Here is a 15684-nt window from a genome sequence, read left to right as displayed (position 1 = left end):
CCTGTGCTGGCCAGGAGAATAGTGAGAGAGGTGAAGAAAAATCCAAGGATCACCACCAAGGCCATCCTGGTGAATCTGGACTCTGCTGGTGGCGACATCTCAAGGCAGACAGTTCAACGGACACTGCACACTGCTGGGTTCCACGGACGCAGGCCAAGGAGGACACCACTTCTCCAGAAAAGGCACACAAAAGCCCGCTTGACCTTTGCAAATGTTCATCTGGACAAAGAAGAAGACTTCTGGTGTTCTGTTTTATGGTCAGATGAAACAAAAATTGAATTGTTTGGACACAATGATGTGTGCACCATTTGGCGTAAAAAAAGGAGAAGCCTTCAACCCTAAGAACACCATCCCCACTGTCAAACATGGTGGTGGGAACCTAATGTTTTGGGGGTGTTTTTCAGCCAATGGACCAGGGAGCTTGATCGCAGTAAATGGCACCATGAAAAAAGAGCAATACATCAAGATTCTCAACAATAACATCAGGCAGTCTGCAGAGAAACTTGGCCTTGGGAACCGGTGGACATTTCAGCACGACAACGACCCAAAACACACAGCCAAAGTGGTGAAGAAATGGTTAGCAGACAAAAACATTAATGTTTTGCAGTGGCCCAGCCAGAGTCCTGACTTGAATCCAATTGAGAATCTGTGGAGGCAGCTAAAGATCAGGGTGATGGCAAGGAGACCCTCGAACCTCAAAGAGTTGGAGCTCATCACTAAAGATGAATGGGCAAAAATACCAGTGGAGACATGCAAAAAGCTGGTCAGCAATTACAGGAAGCGTTTGATTGCTGTAATAGCCAATAAAGGCTTTTCTATTAATTATTGAGAAGGGTATGAATAATTTTGGACATGCCACTTTTTGTTCAAATGTGTATAAAAGCTGAGAAATATTTTTTCCCACAATGATGCCTCTTGTACATCATCGTGTTATCTCCTGGGAGATGCCTGTGTCATTTCCAGGCAAAAATATAATTTCTGGTTAAATAAAAGTAAATTTAAGTCAAACTTTGACAGGGGTATGAATACTTTCGGGCATGACTGTACATTCCATCCAAGGTCATATTACACTCAGCTGTCTTCCACCACCACAAACTAAATCATTCAGAATGAAAGAAAGTGAAAGATTAAGTAAGTCGAGGTTAAGTAAGATTGGGTGTGTGTGACTGGGTGCAGTGCTTCAGTATGTATGTCTGTTAGAGAGTGGGGCTGGTTGCGCGCATATGAAGTGTGTGCAAGTGTGGGTGTTATTACTGTTTATAAAGTCACATCACTGTGTGTGTGTGTGTGTGTGTGTGTGTGTGCTCATGTGTGTGATATTTGCATATGACTGTGTATTTTATGGTCAGGCCACACATCTCTGAGAGCTAAGGGAGTGACGTGTGTTTTTTCCTGATCCTTTTCTGTTATTATTCAGTTCTTGTTGAATGTGTGTTTATTGTATGTTGTTGTGAGAAAAGCCCTTCGTGGCGCAACCGGTCATTAGTATGATCTTTTACTCCCTCGTTGAGGTTTGATCCTTAAAGTTGTGTGACCAGCTTTAGAGCACAGTCAGTAGGATAAGTCCCTAGTAGATGTGTAAACATGCTTCTAATTGGATTACAGTTGACTAGATTTATTTTCAGTACAGTTAGCAGTTATTTTTTGGCCCAAATAAAATTCTAGGCTACTTTCAATTATAATTTTCCTCACCCCCAAAAAATGCTTAATACATTCTCACAGTCGGGCAAAAACCTTGCATCTCCAATTTTCAATTTTTTTTTTTATTTCTTGACGTACATTAATCTGGCATTTGTTTTTTACATAATGACCACATTTAATGATGAATAGACAAATAGAAATGCTTTAGAAATCCTTTAACATTGACTTTCATTGACAGCTTTGACATTTATTTTTCCTTTTCCTGTAAAGTTAATGGTTTTAGGATAAGAGGTTTTTGTGTGACAGTGAGGATATTGTTTAGGATTTTTAAATGGATTCATAACATGGAAAAACTAAAGTTTCAAATAAAGCAAATTGATGTATTTTAAAAATGATACATAATATGGAAACAAATCTGCAAAAACTGACGGTTTTGAATGTTTTATTTTTTTGTGATGTCACACAAAACATTAGTTTTTTAAATGGGCCAATCAGAGCAGAGATCATTTACATATATAAGTCTTAAAGACCATTAAAAAAATGGTTTAATCATATAGAGGTAATGAGAGGTTGGAAAATAGGCATGTTAAAAAAACAAGTACCAAAGTACAGCTGTTTTTGGTACAAAAACACACAAACCTTCCAATTACACCAAGAAAAGAAAAATATAGGATATATACTCTCTGTCCTGCGACTAAAGTGGTGGAACTTCCCCTGGATGTCCAAACAGTCAAACACAGACTGAAAACCCACCTCTTCCAAGAGTACTTAAGTAATGTAGTGTATGTTGAGTGTTGTGTTCTCTTTTGTAGTATCTAAGCTTAGAGGGATCTTAGGGATTCTAGCCTATACAAACTAGCTCATTATATTGTTTGAGTAAACAGTGAAGCACTTTTCGCTTTGGATTAGAGTGTTTGCTGAATGCCTTCAACGTAAATGTAAAACAGAATTGTAATTTAAGTGAATTGCTATTAGATCAGGGATTTTTACTCCAACAGCTTTGACACTATTTATGCACTCATGAGCGGGAGCCAATAACAGCCGGTGGCCGATCTTCAGGACCCCTAAGAGTGCAGTAATTAAAACTCATCTGGTATCATTTGGGGATACTGTTTGGATTTTCAGTGGAAGCTGATGAGTGAAGATCTTTGAGAGTAGAATCTTAGCTGAAGCTGTCTGCTAGTGAACATTGCGTGGGAATTTGTTGTGTGATGTGGTCTTGGGTCACTGAAGAACAACAAAAGTAATTCAGGGCTGCGTCTCTTTTAGGGGCCTCTGGAGTGAAGGCTGTTTGGCAGACGGGGCCTTTACCCTCTACATGCTAATGACCACGAGCCACAAATGGTATTTGTGGAAAAGATATTTGCACACACTGCAGGCCGGGGAGGAGCAGTGCTTATGGGGTTAGTTCACCTCCGCTGAAGGTTTTGCCTCAACACGCACCATTAGCTTGTGCACCAGCCTTGGATTTGCATTCTTGGGGGGGTAACACTAAGCCTTCTTACACTAGGGGATGAGAACTCCAGTTCTGTGCCCTAAAGGGGGATTCCACCCTTTAAAAAAAAAAAAAAAAGTCAGGGGTGGGATATACAGAAAGTCATTTGGGGTTTGAAATACTTAATTGTAGAAAAAGCAGTGGTCATTTTGCATTTTTATTATTTACTGTCTAAAAACTACATATTTTTGACAGTTTACGTGTATGGTTGATAATAGTAAAACGATCATTATTAAGCAATACATTTATACAGACGCTGTCACACACTTAAGGCAGTTTCTCTTTACATTGTGTCAATATTTTATGAATAATAGACCAATACAAATGAAATCAGCTTCATTTGAAAGTTAAGACATTTATTTTCTTATATTTTGCTTGACAACGCCTTGCATGTACATCTCTGCCATGCACACATTCTTAAAAGACATTTTAAACCAAAAGCTTATCTCAGCATATCATAATCCCAATTTCTCATGTACATCAGGTAGTGTGTTTGTAACCTTTCAGTGTTACATTCAGTAGCTTTTGGAGCCGTTAAAATCTTTAGATTGTTTTCAGCTCAAAATTAATGGTAAGATGTTATCTTTCAAATACTCCTAATAGAGTGGATAAAGCAGGCACATTCTGATATATCATTTCCCCCAGAAATGAAGTGTACATACCCTTATACTTGTCTGAGACCCAATGCATGTAATACATGTAATGTTCTCTGTGCTAACGTGGCGCTCAAAATGGGATCTGGACTGCATATTTCTACCTGAACCACATATTTATATCTAGACTGCATTTATTTCTATATGTTTTTCACTGGACTGTGGAAGTTCTAGGACAACAGCCAGCTTGTACCAACTACACGTTTTGCACCTGAAGTATAGTTCAGACTAGTGCAGCAGCTTAACTAAGACCATATGGATTTGTTTATGTTTAAAAAGGTTTTGAATATTTGTCCTGATTTGAATGTTTGCCCTTGCAAAAAGGAAAAATTCAGTGAGAGGCTTCTTTGTCCTGAAATTAGAAGTAAAAAAATGTAAATAGCACAAACAGAATATTTACATGCACTCCCGGAAGGTGAGATTGTGAGGTTGTTTATGTTATAAATATGAGTTAGTATGTTGCGCTTAAGGGATCCATCATCATGTACATCATTTTATTTCTGTTATTAGTGTTGCTCTTTACATATTTCTTCATGTAATGCAGAACTACACCGCATCAGAACATTATTTTCCACACTGAATACCTTATAATGCCTGTATTGAATCATTACAGTAATTGTGTTCCCATCATTTTATTGGCTGATATAAAGGAAGGACTGTGATTAATATAATGATACATGAGTCATTGTTACTTACATCTTCTCTCTCCCGTTGTGCATGTGTGTGTGTGAATGGCTGTGTGTGTCTGGTTCTGTTTTTTTTTGTGTTTCAGGTTGCAGCTGATAGATGATCTGTCTTATGAAGATGTGAAAAAATGCTACCGGGGATCAGTGAGTGTATCTCTCATTCTCTCACCCTCAGTGACCTCCTAAGCAGATTTTGTGCAACAGAACCAGTGAAGACAGCATTTCCTGGTCTTGCATTTGGTTGAAAATACCATAACTCGCATTGAGAGCCGTTTATCAGATAAAATATCAGGAAGTAGATATTATCATGATGTGTTTCATGAGGCCTTTTCGCTTAATATTTGATTTAAGGCACACAAGGGATATGTGTCACATATGTCACCACCACTAGGAACATTTTTTACTCTGTTATTTTTTACTCTGACCATCAGGGATGGTCCTTTTACGTTAAACCACTCTGAATGCTTCATTAATTGTGCAGGCATGATGTGTTAACTGTGTTAGCACAATGAGTTTCCATTCCCCTTATCTATCTAAGTTTCCTTTCTTGCACCAATGGGCTGTTCTGCAATTAAGAGTTGCTGAACATCAATACAGCCACAGTTAACCATTAAGAAGGAGGCAGAGAGTTGTTGAAGTGTTAGTGAGTTTCTTTTTATCAAATAGAAAGTTTCCAGTGGAACGTCTGACATGAGCCTTTCCGACTGTAAGGGATGCTGATTAGCTGGTTAAGGGCACAGAGTGAATAAGGGGAAGGACCTTTGAGATTAGAAAGTGCCAAAAGGAGAAACTGGTAAGTGGGTGTAGCGCAGCAGTGGGCTAGGTTTGTGCTTGGGAAGTTTAAAGACCAATGTAAAATAAAAGTCACCTGTAGGAATATACAACTATTAGAGCATTACTATTAGATGCTAATCGTTTGCTTACCAGAGGCTTAAATGGTCACTTGAAATAATGGCACTGATTTTGTACTTGTGCTATGAAAGGGTTTTATTGATTTTTATTTTTCACACTGTCTAAAACGTAGCTGCCCATTGCGTGACTGTTTTATGCCGAGTGGGCCAATAGCAAAAGCGGCGAAAATACGAAAATCTTGTTACATCATACATACATTAACCTTAATGTAAAGCAACCATTTCAGAGACGTACAGTCTCACAACAACATGGCTTAGAACTCACACAGTCACCAAAACTATTCATATTAGGGAATACCGTTATTGCGTTTTAGTTGCTCAGATCATGTTACATTGACTGCAGTATATTCAGTTAAGGGGTGGAGCTTCTTAAGCCCAATTTGAAATATGAGTATGTGTTCATCCAATCAAATCTTTGGATTTTAACTGCACACTTGCTGTATAAATGCAGAGTGGAAAAAGACATTAGTCAGAAAGTGTGTTGAGAAGATGCCTAGCCTGATCCAGAAGCTGCGTTTCTCTATTAGAACATCAGCTGTTTCAAACCAGCCCAGCAGAGCCAGTGCTGTTGCTCTAACACAGCCACCCATTCTTTTCTCACAGACCGTCAGCAAGTACAACTCTCAGTACCACAAACTCTTTCAGAATGTTCCCAAGGAGGAGATCCTTATGAAAGGTAGAGTATCAGATCCTTTATTCACTCAAACTTAAAGTGTAATGTCGTACACGTGTGACTTTTAATCTGAAAAATGAATTTGCTACAAAGGGTTCTGCGAGCGATTCCATAGAAGAACCACTTTTGGTTCCATAAAAAATCATGTTTGGAAAAGAAATGTGTGAGTGTGAAGAACATTTTAAAGGTCTAAAGAACCTTCACTAGATGTAGAGGATTTATAGTTTTTTGGGGTTTTTTATGTTTTTATGTTTTTATGTTTTATGTTTTCTTTATACTCACACCCTTTATTTTAAAGAGAATAAGTATTAAGTATACTTAAATAACATTGAATCTGCATTGAGAAATGAATAGGTGATGCAAACAATTTGAACATATTTTAATATGAAAAGTTTTAATCTGAGTAATTAGCACACAATTTGTATTGAATTGTATCAATTTCTAAAGCATTTTCACTGTTTGGGTATAATGCTGAATGCTGTGGAGCTGTTCGTTAGAAATTGTTTCATATGAAGTGAAAGTGTAACATGTCCCCTCTCACTGTCTCACTGTCATTCTTAGTGTACTCGTGTGCTCTCCTGAGGGACATCCTGCTGCAGGGACGACTCTACATCTCCCGCAACTGGCTCTGCTTCTATGCTAACCTGTTTGGCAAGGATATCAAGGTTAGCTCTGGACAGTGGAGGAATTTCCATTAATTTCCATTAAAGTGCAGCTCTTCTACCGTCCGAGTGTTCTACACTCTTTCAAAAAATATATAGTAAGGCACCGGCTCTATATAAAACCATAACAACTTGGCCTGGTTGAATTGTTATTTAGATGCAAGAAAACGCTGTGAAATTTAAATTCTTATACACCATAACAGCCATAACATTGATACGGGCAAACATTGATTATCTTCATCTACAGGTTCATCTGTCAAGGGGTGGGATGTATTAGGCAGTAAACAGTCAGTTCTTAAAGGTTAAAAAAGCTTTTAAAAGCAGAACAAATGGCATGCATAATAATCTGAACCTCTTTGACAAGAGTAAAACAACAGGCCAAAAACAACCGGCTAAATGACAACATATTCATGTGCTCTTAAGGCTTACTGTAGCAACTTCCAGGACTTCCAGGATATGCTGCTAACGTCTTGGTGCTAGATACCACAGTTCATGGAATGGTCAGATCTGTCTAGTTTTAAATGTGGAACACAGTTCTGTCACTCCATTTGCGCACTGATGTGGGACAAGCTCATCATTTCCAAATCATTTAATGTTCTTCACTAAATAGCAGAATTAATCTCAAATTCCATCAGCTTCTTCAGCCATCCTGAAGATTCACTCAGAGTGTGCTCTACTCTGTTCTTTCCAATACTCATTCTTCACTTTTAAACATGTTCTGACCAGCTGGAACAGCCTTTATTACCACACACTGTAGTGTTCTTTCTTGTTGCACTTGTGAAATGTGCTTTCCCAATTCGTCTCAGAATACTTACTTGTCCATACAGAGAGCCTACTGGCATAAGCAGAGTTTGTACACATCTAAAAGAATAGAAGAATTTGATTAAATCCACCTTTTTCATGTAAATAAACTAATTTGGGTGCAAAAAACAGAAACTGTTTCTAAATCAGTACCATTATTACTTACACCTGGGTATGGTATAGACTGGAAGCCTCCTTTAGACTCCTTTTACCCCTAAACTATAGCTGTTGATCATTTGCTGTTTGCTCTTTTGCTGGCCTAGGCTTTTATTTAGTTCCATGTTTGTGTTTACTGTGAGCACAAAGGTCTGAATGGACTGGACTACAGTCTTAGTCACTGCGTTCTCATTTTAGACCTCTATTGGGTTTTTTCCCCCTCAAGCTCGATAGCATTACCATATAAAACCAAATACCATATAGAAATTAATGAATAATAATAGTAATTATAGTAATGATGTTTATTTATATATATTTTTTAAAAACATAAGTTATATAATCTCAAAGTGCTTTATAGAGCAAGATCATCAAAACATCAGCAAAAAATTATGCTTTATACAGAATGATTGAGTGCAATGTACATATTGTACAGAATTTCAGCAGTGTGCATAAATTACTTACTACTCATTGCTACAGCTTGTTGCTAAGTCCTGCAAGAAGCTGTATTTAAAGTACATGTAAAATGATAAGAATCTTAACTAAAAGCAATGCATAAATGTGTGGGTTTTTCTACCTTTTTTTTTTTTACTCTTATCAGGTCTGATAACCATTTCCCTTGTCTGTCTCCATGTCTGCCTGTGTCCCAGGTGGCCATCCCTGTAGTTTCAGTTCGTCTTGTAAAGAAGCACAAAACAGCTGGACTGGTCCCTAATGGGCTGGCCATTACCACAGACACCAGTCAGAAGGTTGTGTATAATGCATGGACATACATTGTGTACACATACACACACCTGCATATGTGCTTCTTCATAGAGCACAGAGCAGGTGAATTCCACTAACCTTTTGGTTTGCCTGCTGACTGTATACAAACTAAAAGGCCAATAGAGGCAAATGGAACAAAGGCTGTCCGTTCAAAACACAGATGATGCAATGTGAAAGGTTCAAAGAGGCAGTGCCTGGGACAAATACTAGCTGAACATTTGATCATTCACCTTAGTTGTTCCATAACATTAAATAATCCTTGTTAAAATAATCTGTTTACATATCACAGCATCAACACTTTGCAATTTACATTACAGTTATCTCATATGGAAATTGTTTGCACAGTTGTTCAGTTAAGCTTCAATGCAAAGATGTGATTGTTATTAATATAGCAAGTGCTGAGAGAAATCTAGGTCTTTAACATCTCTTTACTTTGCTTCCACAGTATGTTTTTGTCTCACTCCTGTCTCGGGACAGCGTTTATGACGTCCTCAGGAGAATCTGCACACATCTGCAGGTAGATCTCCAGTTACATACACTCGGGCACACATACACTCACACACATCGTTGTTGGATACCCTTTTGGAAAAAAGTAATGCTACCCCTCCTAGATTTCCAGTTGAAATAACCAGCTGATTTCATTCATTTATTCAGTAGCTATACATTTATTGTAGAATCTACCGGATCGTAAGACTAATATTAATCAGCATTTGAAATGCATGCACCCATGTAGTGTAACTTTGTGGATGTAACTCTGCTCCGCAGGTGAACGGTAAGAAGAGTCTGAGTCTAAAGCAGTATCTGGAGGAGCCTGGATCACTGTCAACAGTAAGAAACCCTGACCCCCTCAGTCACCATGCATTTAATAAAATACAGTCTGTTACTTTCACACACTCGCGCAACTGGGGACTGTTTCCATCATGTATTTATAGAACATCCTGCTACACTTTACGCAACACTGTTGACTCAGTCTGGGTTCAGCTGTGTCTGTTTGCTTGATGTGTTGGCATTGACTGTTGACTGAATCAACTACAGCTGTACTGTTGGGTGCATCCTACCCACAATATTTCTGTGTGTGTATGTACAACTGTGAAGGTACAGACATGGATGGATGGGTTTTAAATACACCCAACTGGCCACTAAAAACCTGTCTGGTGTACTGTAGACTATAAGCCTTACAGTGCACAATTGGTGTCAACTATCCTGCAGTGCTTTATTAAGGGTCAGTTTCCAATTGCAGAAGGTAAAGGTGCACGTATTTGTCACTGTACACTGTACAGTGAAATGTGTCCTCCGCATTTAACCAATCTGGTAGTGAACACACACTCACACACACACATGTGTTAGGGGCAGTGAGTACAGACACACACCCAGAGCGGTGGGCAGCCAACTCCAGCGCCCGGGGAGCAGAGAGGGTAAAGGGCCTTGCTCAAGGGCCCAACAGTGGCAGCTTGCCGAGCCCGGGAATCGAACCCACAACCCTCTTATCAATATCCCGGCGCTCTAACCGTTGAGCCACCACTGCCCATAAGGCACCCACCCTAGGCTGGGTGTTTTTGGGTAGCAATAATGTTGGTATGCCTGTGGAGCACTTCAGTAAGTTATTTAATGCCTTAAGCAACAAGAGAGGTAAAGTGTGGACCTTAGTATCAAGTTTTAAGCACAGGGGTTTTATTAAAGGCAACGATTCTTCTGTTAAAAGAAAATAAACCCCTTTAAAACAGGGTTCTACAGAGCACCAAAAGGGGTTCCGCTATTGCTACAAGTCAAAGAACCCTTTTAATGGTGGTTATTATTAGAGAGTCAGTCCCCCCTTTGCTGTAGTAACATCTTCTACACTTCCAAGAAAACTTTACTTTAGATGTTGGAACTTTGCTGTAAGTATTTGATTGCATGCAGGCACAAAGGCATTGTGGAGGTCAGGTACTGATGTTGGATGTGCTTGATGAGAGAAACTCAATCCCGATGGTATATGGCGCTCCATCCAATGTGATGTTAGACTCATGTGCTACTGCTCCAGAGTGTTAGAGATTATGGTCCTTACATTCACTCATTTAGGGGGGAAAGGGGTGTCCGCAAACCTTTGGACATACGGTGTACATTTTAGGCCACTTTATCAGTGGCATAACAGATTATCTCTCTCTCTCTCTCTCTCTCTCTCCTACTCTCTTACTCTCAGGATGAGTTCCCAGTGACCAGTGACTTTCCCCCGGTGTTAAAATGGCGCAGGAAGCCATCTGTCCCTTCTGTCTCCTCCTCTTTGCCAGATCTTTTGGGAAACTCCACCAGCAGCCTCAGTGCAGGAGATGCTCCGTTCCCCAGCGATGCCCCACTGGAGGGTATGACACACACACACACACACTCTACCATACCATTTCCAGTGTGTTACTAGTAAAGCATTGACTGAAGCAGGGCAACTTTCTCAGAGAGGGTGTTATGTCATATTTAAGAAACTTCTGTTTATGCTAACATCTTTCAGTTTCTAAAAGCCAAGGCAGTCACAATTATTTAAATTATTTCTCTCAGTGATAAATGTTTAATTTGCCAGTAAAAAAAGCATTACAATGAATACAAATACACATTACACAGTAACACATATTCAGACAGTGTTGTTGGTCAGTGACGTGATTCATATGTGTGGTTAAGAAAAACACATGTTTGGTTACTGGTTTCTCTGTGAACTCCAGCCACCGTTGGGATTTGTTTAGTTCCACCAGCAGCTCACCTGATGTACTTTAATGAAGGACTGGTTAGATAAACCACACAGCTTCCTCAGAGAGAGTTTTGGAGAGGGTTTATTTAGTACGCATCATTTTGCCACAAGCCCACAAGACGTTTGCAAAGAACTGTATCAACCTATAATAATCAGCCTATTTGCTAAAAGTCATTTTAATTTACTTTATTTGTGTTAAATACAGTCAAATCCAGTCACCACTGGTATGCTACTGCTACTTTTTGCTGCAGATGTTTGCATGCAGGCAAAGCACATGGCTGAGACCTCTATTAGATAAGCAAATTAGAGTACGGTGAAATGGGAAACTGTTGTTCTAGAACTGTAGATTCATTCTCTCAGTGTCAAATTTTAACGGAAGGTTAGATTATGGGATTTTCAGCATCCTCCTATGCTCCCCCGTTTTTGTACATCTGACTCAGTTGCTGAAGAGCTTCACAATAGTTTGTGTTTGGGGACGGAAACACTCCCCGAACTCAAATATCATTTATTTCAAATATTAAGACATTAATATAGCATATAGCGATATCATTAAAAGCTGCTCTTCATGATAGGAGCAGTGTTCACGCTAATATCCTCACTCCAATAACATAATGATCCTGAAGTATTATGAAAGATTTGAACAACCATACAGTAAAACATAACCACATTATTAATATAGTGTCTTGTTTCTCTATTACTTTAATTAATGAGATGGGCTGTAAGTGTAAAGCCAGCATAATTATTACCCCTCTGTTTCCAGCACAGTCTTTCTAAAGCTGACTGCTGGCTTCCATACATGCAGAATAAATAGAAGAAAACACTGTAAAAAAAAAAAAAAAAAGAAAACATTCAGGAACTGGTCTTTTAAAGCACCTTTATGCAAGAATTCATATTTCCTCCTCCTTGGAGCCACATCTAAAGGACACACGTTACACATGCATTTCTGGACAAGCGACGAGGCACAGAAACATAATTAAAAGTGGAAGAAGCATAAGAGTAATATCACAGGATTTTGTCCAAATATGACTGGAGCTTTGTCCAGCCAGTTAAAATTTGTTATTTTAAGGTAAGCATGGGGCATGATGTATCTTTTATTAACCAGACTTTTACTCCTTAACATGTACAGATGTCCACATTGTAATCCAGTGGTTTCAGTCTTGGTCCTGGAGGACCCCCTTGCCCTGCACATTTATTGTTTACCTTCCTCCCAACATACCTGATCCAGCTAATGAGCTAATTAACAAGCCCTTTCTGAATTGAAGGTGGTGTGCTAGAGCAGGAAACCACTAACATGTGCAGGGCAGGCTGAAGAAAGAATTACAAACAAAGCACAATTTATAAGGCAATTCCTTACATTGAATACAGTATAACATATCTTCGACAACAATATCTTCAGAGAGTGCGTTAGAGCGAGCTAGTTAATCATGTGACATTGGCATAGGAAAATGAATGCTACCCTTAAAAAAGATAGTGAAAGCCTGAACATTGCTGCAGGAGACATGGTAGCGGTTTCATTGTGCATGCGCTATGAAGATACAGCTAATGCTGCAAATGTCAAAGCTTAATGCATGTGCGTTTCATAGATCGTGCTATAACTGTTTTCTGTTTTGTTTTGTGGTGTTAAGAGAGACATTTAGAGGCTGAGAAGATTCTGCTGACTGAACCAGTGCCTGAGTTAGGCCACATGGAGTACCAGCTCCTCAAATTCTTCATCCTGCTGTATGTACCATAAATACACCTGTAGAAATTGTGTAGAATTAACTGTTTATTTTATTTGACTACTATCATAATATTATTACATAAGTTATTTAATGTATTCTACTGCCCTCTCTTGGTCAGTTTGGGGTATGTGTGGAATATGGTATTGTTTTGGAATATGCTATTAGAAACCGTTTTAATTCCACTGTTTTAATTACAATACCTAGCTCAGCGTAAGCTTACAAGTGTACTTCATGTAGTTATGTGTGTGTATTTATGTGTGTATGCATGTGTTCATCTCCACAGTATAATCCTGCTCATTATGTCATCATGTTACTTGGCCTTTCGCGTGTGCAGTCTGGAGCAACAACTGTCCTTCCTGAACACACAGCCTACGTTACCTATGAGAGAGAGGTGAGCTGACACATACAGAAATGTGTGAAGCTTTTACTATGGCTACAATGTTTAGCATCTGTGATCTTATACAGTATCTGTGTCCTAAATGAGTTATTCATTACACCCCTAAATGTCTGATATACACAGTATACACTGATAAACCAAAACTTTAACACCACCTGTCTGAAATGCCTGGTGTCCCACTTATGCTTAAAAAAAAAAACTACTCTGACCCATCGAGGCATGGACTCTCCAAGACGGCTAGCATTAACCTTCTCAGCAGCTTGTGCTGCAGTAGCACATTTGGTAGACGCTGACCGCTGCATAGTAGGAACACCTCACAAGACCTGCCTGATGTTTTGGAGATGTTCTGACCCAGTTGTCTAGCCATCTCAGTTTGGCCTTTGTCAAAATGAATCCGATCCTTACGTCTGCCCATGTTTCCAATACTAACTGTGTGTGTGTTTGTCTATTTACAGGTAACACAGGTTGGAAATCTGTGCTTCTCTTATCCAGCCATTAATAGGTGTGAGTAATTACCCTGCTGGCTTATCCTGAAAAGGAGAATCTACTGATCCACTGTAGAAGCCTAGTGAAGTAGCGTGTAGCCAGTGGGCCGATAGAGGGCGCCAGAGAGGCCTGCAACATCTGCACTACTGACTAACCGCACAGAGGAAAATGACAGGAATGAAGACTGTTGAACTGTCCTATCTTGACTGGCCTCATCCAACACTTACAGTATGTCTTCAATTGGACTCGAGGGCCTGAGGACCAATCTGACAACCGTGCTTACTACTGTACCTTGTACCTCAGGCCGTCTTTGACATCATAGGCTGCCAAGACCAAGAGACTAAGAACAATAGGACATTTTGTCATTTCCTTCAATATTTCACATGCTGATCATTTCTAGTTCTTAGCCTTTCAGATGTCGTCATGGTGCCAGTGCCTGTTTACTTACCCAGAGAAGTTACTCTGAAACTGTGTAGTGAAGGAACACATTTCACATAACATTTACCAGTCATTCATTTCACCTCAAACAATGGATTTGCCTTAATCCTATATGAGTGTCATATGAGTGTTTCTGTTTGGCAGCTCCACTGGGACTAATATGTATGAAGGGTCAGTGTATTGTCAGTGATGTGTGTGTGCGGGTGGACATTGTCTTGTGCAATTGAGTATAAGAATGTTTTATGAAAGGTCAGCTTAGAATGAACTGAGTCGACCGCAGGACCAGACAGAACTGCAGCGTGGTACTGTCTCAAAGACACAAAGCATGAGGTGTTAGAAATAATGGCAACTGTGCGATTGAATGAATAGCAAATTGATTTAGCCTGTCACTGTATATTAATGTGCCTGCTAACTTTGCTCTCAGTGTACTAAACGGTGTTGTAGGACAAGGTTACGTGTTGTGACGTACTTGAAATATGCTCTAGCATTTCAGACATGGTAAACGTACAAGAGGATGTAGGAATGAGTAGTTGAATGGAGATATATGCAGTGTGCTTTCAGGTACACATTTACTGTATTTATTTGTGTGATATTTTGTACAGAAACCTAGAGGAATTTTATCTGGAGAAGAATATATGCTCACAGTGTACATCAGAGATTTTTTAACTGTCAAACACCTATTGTTTAGACGGCAATGACTAATAAACTGCTTTATGAACTGCACTAGTGTTTCATACTTTTATTTTGTTCAGGACAACAGTACAGTTCCATAAACACAATATTACAAAATCAAGGGTAAACTTGATTCTTATTCCTAAGATTAAATTTTAATATGTGCAATAACTGGATGAAGCTGTTGAAAAGAGATTACAGGTATTTTCATGCACACATGAATTGACACACATATTGATAATGGTACTATATTTTAATGTCACATTTATACTCAGATACTTAACTTGATTTACATATAGGAGAAAATCACAAAGAATTACACAATGCAGTCTAATAAGGAGACCCCTGACATTTGTATTCCTTTTAGGGATCACAACATATAAACTGCACACAGGGAACAGAAGACCAGAGAATACCAACAAAAAACAAAGGAAAAAATATATATTCGCAAAATAAATATATATACAAATATATATATGTGGCCAAAAGAATTGGGACACCTGAGTTTTTTTTGTTTGTTTGTTTGTTGTTTTTTTTAGGAGCTTTTGTTAGAGTAAATGTCTCTACTGTCCAGGAAAGGCTTTCTACAAATTTTGGCGCACTGCTGTGAGATTTTGATTGATTTCAGTTAGTGAGTTCAGGATGACAGATAATTTCCACTAAACCTCATTCCCCAACTCATCCCAAATGTATTGTATGGAGCTCCATCATTCCAGAGAACATAGTTCTCAATGCTGAGAGGCTTTACAACCCTTTAGCCCACTCCTGCCATTAGGCATGGTGCCAGCAGGTAGGTTTATGTTTACCTTATATTTTT

At 39.0% G+C, this 15684-nt stretch overlaps 1 protein-coding gene across 4 annotated transcripts in view; it reads left to right on the top strand.

The window, feature by feature from the left end:
• The window catches only part of gramd2ab (GRAM domain containing 2Ab), a 31345-nt gene extending 16433 nt beyond the window's left edge, over positions 1-14912 (top strand). For 2 of the 4 annotated variants that reach the window (XM_072672229.1, XM_072672227.1), the window contains exons 3-12: positions 4562-4619; positions 5990-6062; positions 6621-6724; positions 8326-8424; positions 8886-8957; positions 9206-9268; positions 10620-10779; positions 12779-12872; positions 13158-13265; positions 13727-14912. In XM_072672229.1, coding sequence (XP_072528330.1) covers positions 4562-4619; positions 5990-6062; positions 6621-6724; positions 8326-8424; positions 8886-8957; positions 9206-9268; positions 10620-10779; positions 12779-12872; positions 13158-13265; positions 13727-13730 — 835 coding nt within the window. In that variant the 3' untranslated portion in view covers positions 13731-14912. Of the gene's footprint in view, positions 1-2910; positions 3045-4561; positions 4620-5989; positions 6063-6620; positions 6725-8325; positions 8425-8885; positions 8958-9205; positions 9269-10619; positions 10780-12778; positions 12873-13157; positions 13270-13726 lie in introns of those variants that run through there. The other 2 variants (XM_072672230.1, XM_072672228.1) reach the window with 2 other exon arrangements.
• The last annotated feature ends 772 nt before the right edge of the window (positions 14913-15684 follow it).

This window comes from Salminus brasiliensis, chromosome 2, assembly GCF_030463535.1.
Source record: "Salminus brasiliensis chromosome 2, fSalBra1.hap2, whole genome shotgun sequence".
Taxonomy (NCBI): Eukaryota; Metazoa; Chordata; class Actinopteri; order Characiformes; family Bryconidae; genus Salminus; species Salminus brasiliensis.
The sequence above is the reverse complement of the archived record's forward strand: the minus strand, read 5'-3'. Positions and strand labels throughout refer to the sequence as shown.